Below are 8,318 nucleotides of genomic sequence, written 5' to 3'. Positions count from 1 at the left end.
AGTTTCAGAATGTTGTACATCTTTGCCCGTGTTGCTTTTAAAAAAATACGTATCTTGATTCAGCATAAAGTACATAAAGGTCCTAGCATTAAAGAAACATTTAACATGTTTAAGACACAACAGAAATACTGTGCTGTTTCATGTGGTAAGAGATGTGGAATTCTTAGTGACAGTAGGTCACCACATCAAATTATGTGACTGACTTTTGAGGACTATACATGTTTTTTTATTTGATTGCCAGTTGTTTTTTTTGTACCAGTCTGAATGTATGATGCTTTCTAAAGTAAAACAAATCTGCTTGAAAACAGCCACTATAGGTAGTTGGAAGAGAAACCTTTAGAAATGTGTCAATTACATTTATTGCATGAAACAATTTCTTTGTGAATTTAAACAGCTTGCAGAAATAAAAATGCAGTGCCATGGAGCATGTTCCAGTCTCCATAATGTACTATAGTACTTGGCACTAGTGAAGCTTGAATACTGTGTTCAGTTTTGGGCCCCTCACTACAAGAAGGACGCTGAGGTGCTAGAGTGTGTCCAAAAAAGTGCAATGAAGTTGGTGAATGGTCTAGATCACAAGTCTTAAGAGGAGCAGCTATGGGAACTGGGGCTGTTTAGACTGGAGAAAAGAAGGCTGAGCAGAGACCTTAATCACTCTCTACAGCTACCTGAAAGGAGGTTGTAGTGAGGTGGTGTCACAATTTGACTCAGACCCACCAGGGTAAGCGCTGTGTGCTTACAGTGATGGAAACAAGTACAGATGGTTGGAAACATATCCTGTGCATCATACCACAGCCAGGATACTACCCAAGGCCTTGAGAAGCAAATTGTGTTACATCCTGGGGGTTGATGGTGATGGATGAACGGAGTCCTCCCCGGACGCTGGCCATGGATGGAAGAGGAGGGAAGAAGAAGCAGGAAGGAAGTTTTTTTAGTATCTATTGCTTTAATGTTGGCAACCCTATTAATCCTTCATTTAAAACAAAAAGTTCCGTGGCTCTGGGTCACATGTGCAGTAAGCTTCCAAACATTTTAATATGCAAAATCATATTTTGATACCACAGACTATTAAGCAGTGACAGCACAATCATACTGTGCTTCAATAGATATAATAGCCTGACTATGTTATCGTGTACATACCATTAGACCATTCAGAATTTGGGGCTTTTTTCAGATCAATGTTATGTAGAAATAAAGATTGAGAAGCAAACTAGAATCAGCCACTCAAAGGGAAGCAAAGACGTTTTGTCTCCTTTGAGTTTTGTCTGATTGCTTGGTCTGTGAAGACAGCCTAGCTGTAGGGTTTTTTTAACGCTTTTAATGTCTATGTTGGATCTTGTAGAGCCCTTTGATGGAACAAATACTGCTAGAGCTGTACATGAAAAACAGAAGTTTGATCTAATCAGAGATGAATTTCTTCAGGTAAAAAGTAAATCTCATTTAATTTTTCCAGTCCCTTTATACAAATGCTAGTAATTGAACCTGCCCACTTCTGATGTTTGTATTATGAATATTTTTTATGCTTTATACTATTTAAATAATATAAATGTATTTTAAATATAATTTTTTTATTGTAAGAAAAATGTTTAGTAAGAGTATTTATTAAATGTCTGCCATTATGCTTAAGTTGAAATGGGTACTTGAAATAGTAAACCCTTTGTCTTAGATTTTTTAATATGTGTAAAATTCTAATGATAGTTAATAATTTTAGAATTGTAACTCTGTCTTCATTATTTCTACCTACATGAATCTGACTTAATAAACATGTTTTATTCTTCTTACTATCCCTTATTTAATAAATATCACCAGCAATGGTGGTTTTTGACAATTTAATTAAATTGATAACTTTCTTTAGGGAGATTACACTCAAAATTTTAGAACGTGAGTAGACCAAAAGATCTTTCACTGTTCCAGTCAGTGGAGGAGGCAAGGACACTGAAGCAAGCAAGGATCTTGCTCCTGGTTAAATATCCTTTTTCTAAAAATCCTTGCTGCCAACTCTCCTTTCTTCTTGTGTCCTATCTAGGTATTTCATTTGAAATTCCAGCTCAGCTCCTAGCTTTCTGAGATCTCTGTGACTATTCCTAATGTAGTTATAACTAGGGAATAGTGCACAGAACTGGATTCCAGCTTTAACCAGTTAGACAGCCCTGTTATGCTCTGATTGGAGACTCCTGTTTACTCCATTTAATCAAGTCTTGAAATATTTTTAGGGCTAAATATTTTTGTTAGCATACAAAATACTGAACTGTTCACATAGTTCTATGTAATATACTTGATTTTGTGAATCTGCTAAAGCAGTGGTTTGCAAAGTAGTTTGGCCTCTCCCACTGTTCTGTGAAGCCAGAGTGAACTCCCCTGTTCAGAGTTTTCAGTTAACAAATTGTTTTCAAACCAGTGTGATTTTCTGAAAGTTGTAAAAACAATTTTTGATCCCAGCTGTCTGACAGCCTGGCCCTGGTAAAATTTCCTCTTTACTAGGAACCATAAGGAATGTCAGTTGCTGAAAGTTGCAGGTACTTACCTTGCACTTTTTCAAGAAGCCCGAGGAATCAATTTGTCTCATTGCCCTTGACAGATTATTCTTCCTGTGGTTTTCATTACGCACTGTGGTTTAAATGAATTCTGCAATAAAGACAGGAGGGTCCTTCTAGTTACTTGCAGGTTCATGGCCTGAGATACGTGACAGATGTATCTTGGAATTCATATTAGAATACAGAAGACATTTGAAAGAACCTATTTTGAAGACACAATTATGATTTGGAAATGTTGGAGCATAGCATTTTATATCAGGAACTTTGACATGTGTGAATTTGAGACAATTATTTTGCAGTCAGAATATCAATGTAAAGCTCAGGTAATGTTATCATCTCAGTCTTGACAAATCCACTCTTCTTGAAAGGCTGTACCTTCCTTAGCAGTTAATTTCATTTTGTGTACCTTTTGTATTCTTCCCTTAAAAAACAAATCCAAAAGCAAAATGCCCCTCTTCTCAAGAAGGAGAAGACTATCAACTATGTTTGTGGAACTGTGACACATATTTCTTACAGTGGTAAATTTAAGTGTTAATGGTAAATATATTCAGCCTTTTAAAACCTTTTTTTTTTTTTTTTTCCCCAGACTTGGCAGATCTTACGAATCAAGAAAGACCTGAACTGTGTATTACCTTTAAGAGCAGCCATACAGAAAAGATGACCAATTTATTTCACTTTCTTATTGGATTCTGCTGAAATAAAGAAATATAAAAATCAAGAGGCAGTTTCCCCATGGTTTTTTATGACATGGTTTTCTCTGTAAACTTTTGTTAAGGAACTGTTTATAAGAAAGATTGCATATTTTATTATAAACATTTGTTAATTCAGCTGTTCCTTCAAACATATGTCTTCTGAAAATGCTTGCATTGTTGTCTTGTTGAAGAAATTCAAACAAACCGCAGGAATAAATTCATTTACAATGGAATTATGGGAATATACTGATTTGCTGTTTCCGTAATCTGTATAATCATTAATTCAGACATATTTAACTGTGAAATAGACATTCAGTCCTAAACTATGAGTAAGTCTGACTATATCCTTAAGGCATTGCACACAGTACTCACTTTATGAACAGACAGTGTGTGGATTATGTCTGCTTAACTGCAGTAAGCACTTTTATTCAACTAGGCATTTTCCAGCTTTATTTCCCTTTTATGTGGAACAACCAAGCAACAGTTTACGAAAATTAAGATAGATTGTGGTTGGTAGTGTCCTGGATATCAAGAACTGTAATCTAAACCAGAATTTTCAGGGAAAAGTTCTACTACAAAGATGTTTAAATAAAAACAGTCAAATCAGTATGGGTAAATGCTTCATATTTACACAGAATAGGCACAATACTTTTTACAGCTTTCTTTTACGTATTTTAAGTAGTAGAGATGTCTGCTTTGGAAAAAGAGCAAACAAGCAATCCAAAAAAACACCATCAAACCACCCCACAACCCTACCACTGTTAAAAAAGCTGTGCTTCTGTTTTGGCTTTGTGTAAGTATTTGTAAGTTGGTCAGCTGCTGTAAATTGAATTTAAGTAAGTAATCTTGAAAATTTTACCTCTTCCAAATCAAAGTTGTGAGCCCTCTTTTAGAAGACCTGCTGTAGCACAATTTGTGCCTCTCATATTTTCTATTGAAGACCAATTAATTGTTAAAACTGTACTTACCATTTATGTCAAATTCATATTTTCATTTTTAAAGTTTAGTATTTTGTATGGTGTTCAGTGGAATAAAGTTTCTTTATGGAAGACAGTTTATTTTTCCAGTTGATGTTATTTTGTAATGGTATTTTAAATATTTCCTTTCATTAAGTGGAAAATAAATGCCCTATAAAAATAAGGCCCCTGTTGCAAATGATGAACTTCTATATGGTTCTGCTCCATGTCTGAGTACTAGTAGAAATTCCATTTATTGCCGTCTGTAGTGTGATTGTGAAAACCCTTATAACTGTGTAACATAACAAGCATCTCATCTTGTGCAAACTTATGTTTCAAGTAAATTAAAGTTCTACAATTTAGAAGTTCCAAAAACTGTAAACTGTTTGTCTGCAGTGAAGTTAATTACTCCATACTTCATCATGAGCTAGTCTATGTAAGATTTTGTCTTGTTTCTTGAAACAGGTTCTTTATACAATTTAAAAGATCTTTCTCTTTTCAGTTTTTCTCTCCTGACGTGGGGTGAGAGTTGGTGTCAGTGAGACTCCCAAAGCGCCCCTTCATAGCTCCTCCTCTTTTATAGCCCTGTTTCACTTAAGCAAGTTTGACAGTGATGAGTAAGCATGGTTGAGACATCTCACCACTGAGAAGCTTGAGTGGACCTCTGCTCCTCCACCTTTTTCTCAGGCCCTGCTGCTTAGGGACATGGTTTAGCAGTGAACTGGTTAGTTAGGTTAATGGTTGGACTTCTTCATCTTAAAGATATTTTCCATTCTAAAGAATTCTGTTACTGCATAAGAGGGGGCATACCTGGTCAAACTTGGCAAAAAAGTATTTCATGTCAGTTGGATGTGAGGCACAAAACTTTATGCGTGTCTATCTCTTATGAGTTTGTATTGTATCACCAAAGCTGTTAACATATCCACATTTTAAATTACTCTTTTTTGATTGAAACTGTGTCTTCCTAACAGTTTTAAAATAGCTAAAAAAATGCTGCAACTCAGTAAACTCCTTGCAACTCTGTAAAAATTGACCCAGCAACTCAGCTGTGTTTTTCATACAAGCCAAGATCTGTAGCCCATATCTTTCAACAGAATCCTTTTGCTTTTTTTTTCCTCAAGCTTACGTACCATGATAATCAGAAATACAAAGTCTAGATGGTTGTTTTCCCCAAGTGTTTGGAGACACGTCTGGTTGTGACATCCTCTCTAAAAATGGAAAGTTCTTCAATACTTTACTGTGTTAGCTAAGCAAGGTGTAAGGTGGTGTAACCTCGTTTAGCTTTTAGCGAAAGAAGCCAGCGGGTAATCTGGCACGAGCAGGGCAAATGGCAGTGCTTTCACAGAAAATAATCAGAGAGGTTTGGAAGATTTCTCCGGATGTCATACATTATTCTCCTGCCAGGGCAAACAAGCAGCACCACTTTCCATGGAAATGCCAGACAACTTGGAATGATGGTGAGTGAACATAATGATATTTTTTAATGGTTGGCTGCAACTTTTGTCAGAAACCTTGAGATAAAATAACACAAAATAAATGGTTCAAGGAGAGCTAGTAAGAGCCAAACTTCAACTAACTTTGGATTCACTTCTGCGTAGTCTGGAGTTGTTCAGAGGTTTAATGGCCTGCATTTTCATCTACTCTGGGCAGGTAGCCAGAGAGAAATCCACTAATGGCTATCATAAATCTTAGTGCAAAGGTGTCCCTTCTCCTCAGCTTCAAGATAAAAAGCTTCGCAGACATACTCCTTGGCATACACCCTAGCAGGATTTTTTTCTGAAAGATCTTTGGCAAAAGGTGTTTTTTGGAGTTGACCAAGGTTTCAGCAATGGGTGCAAGATGCTAACCTCTCTGAGGCTCCTTACTGCCTTGAAATAAAAATGCTTTAGTTTAGCTCTGCTTGTTAATTTAGGACTAGTTTTGAATATTCCTTTTGGCGCTGGTTTTGCCTGTCATTCCTTACCTTACATAATGTCAGAAACTAGTAGTATCTCCTCTAGGATTTTTGGAACTCTTCTTAACTTTCTAGCAATGCTTTTAATTAACAGGCTCAGAGATGCATGGCAGGACCAAACATTAACAAGAGCTTCCCATTCAGTCATAGTAGTGCCAGACTGGCATAGGCTGAATGCTGTGAAACTTGAAATTTCTCTTCTAGCTCTCTTGCTCTCACTTTTCCTAAAAGGTGATTCTGTGATTTTAGTCTCTCTACCTTAAGGTGGTCTGACAGTCTAAGAGGCTAGTTTTAAGAAATCCCTTACAAAGAACTTAATATAAACCAATTTTAAGACTCAAATTGAAAGGTAATGTGGTTATTTGGGAGAAATGAGCATCCATGGTAAAAGGATGTGAGGTGATCTGTAGATAACCTGAAGTTAGCATTTGTGAATACCTTCTCAAGTCCGTATTTGAAACAAATGCTTTACTGAAGTTGGGTCACTAAACTCAATTCATAATATATTTGGTGTTAAATTTAAGTCCATCAGAGAATGTAACTCTTGGATGTAATGGACTCTACTTGCTCTGGGTTATCTCACATGTATTTTGTAGTGTTGGTTGCTTTCTCTAATAGTTGTGTGTTTTGATACAAATCTTTCTGTCACTGATTTTGCACAGTATGATGCTTGTAGGAAGAGCATGAAAGGATATGCTCTTTTGGTGAACTTACAGGTCAGATTAAGTTATGTGAGGTACAGAGGGCAAAGGACTAGGTCTAGAAATGATTTGAAGATGTTCTGGTAAAAGGATACTCAACTTATTTTTGCTGTGCTAACGACTGAATCAAAACTTGTCCCATATATGTACACTTCATACATAAGCACTTCTAGAAGATTGTAATGCTCTTGTCTTCCATGCGTAAGGAATGTGAAGTCCTGTACCTTAGATTTCATTGTGCCGTGTGCACTCTCTATGCTCATGATAAAATCTGGCGTTTATGTTAGTATCTGTTTCAAGTACACTTTGACAAATTGTGTTCTGACCTTGTAAATTGTGTACCTCTGTGGGTAGGTGCAGAGAGCAGACAGGTTTTATCTTTATGTACTGCTTAGGAAATATTTTAATTCAAGTGAATCTGTCAGTAGAATTATAATTTAGCATTGTGGAGAGACCTTGTACTCAGCAATACATGCTTGAGTGTTTCTGTACTCTAACACGAGAAAGAATTTCTTTGAAGAACAAACAAACAAACAAACAAAAAATGGAAAGAAGAAATGGGATTAGAGTTACATTGTGTATACGATGTTTTGTACCTGAAATAACTTGTAAGTTATTTGTTTAGAATTAGAGGCAAGATGCTTCCCCCTCTCTTCTAAAAAATAGTTTTTTAAAAAAATCATTACTTTGCCTAGTACAGGTTGGAAACATTACAATTTTTGTCTATAAAAAGCACTGCATTTTGTGTGAAATGCAGAATAATAAAGAATAGACATGGGTTAACCTAAACTCTACATGGTAATGTAGTTTGTATTTGCTTCTAATTAAAATTGTTTCAGATCTTCTCAAAGAGGAAATTTGAAATGTCCTGTGATTTAACAATTGGACAAATTTGGGGATTCAAATATATTTCCTGTATGTTGTTAAAAAATACAGTGCATCTGATATCCCTTATTGTTTGGTATTCATTGTTAAAGGCATGTCTTTAAGGCTCATCCACTCCTAGTTGTATTTGACCTCTCTAGCTCAAATTTGAGGCGTGCCGGGTCCTCTGGGTGCGTGGGGGTGGGACTTGCTCTTGTCTGCGCTGAAGGCACCTTTTCCTGGAACCACCAGAAAACTCTCCTCCTCCGTCTGTGCCATCCCCCTCAGCCTGCCTAGAGGTGGCTGAGGGCAACTGTGGGGGCCCAGCCCCTTGCTCCCCACTGCTGCAGAGCTGGGCAGCAGCAGGAGGCCCAGGGGTGAGGAGCCAGCTGGACGGAGCTGCCAGGTTCTGCCACGTGTCGCGGCGCCCGGTTGGTGCTGGGACCCAGGGCAGGGCTGGCAGCGGGTTGGGGGCGTCACAGCCCTGCCTTCTATTTAAAGGCTGCCCTGAGTCAGGAGGAGGAGAGCTGCTGGGGATGACAGTTGCTTCAGGCAACTCTGGGGAGGACAGGGCTGGGGGGTGAAAATCACCGGTGAGGGCCTGAGCTGGGAAAGGC

At 37.5% G+C, this 8,318-nt stretch overlaps 1 protein-coding gene across 2 annotated transcripts in view; it reads left to right on the top strand.

The window, feature by feature from the left end:
* Window positions 1-3,195, top strand: part of PAPD4 (PAP associated domain containing 4) — a 41,602-nt gene extending 38,407 nt beyond the window's left edge. For both annotated transcript variants that reach the window (XM_010005385.1, XM_010005384.1), the window contains exons 13-14: window positions 1,343-1,422; window positions 3,121-3,195. In XM_010005385.1, coding sequence (XP_010003687.1) covers window positions 1,343-1,422; window positions 3,121-3,195 — 155 coding nt within the window. The remainder of the gene's footprint in view (window positions 1-1,342; window positions 1,423-3,120) is intronic.
* The last annotated feature ends 5,123 nt before the right edge of the window (window positions 3,196-8,318 follow it).

Source organism: Chaetura pelagica, unplaced genomic scaffold, assembly GCF_000747805.2.
Source record: "Chaetura pelagica isolate M959 unplaced genomic scaffold, ChaPel_1.0 scaffold37, whole genome shotgun sequence".
Classification (NCBI taxonomy): Eukaryota; Metazoa; Chordata; class Aves; order Apodiformes; family Apodidae; genus Chaetura; species Chaetura pelagica.
Note: the sequence above shows the minus strand (reverse complement) of the source record. Positions and strands in the feature narration are given on the sequence as shown.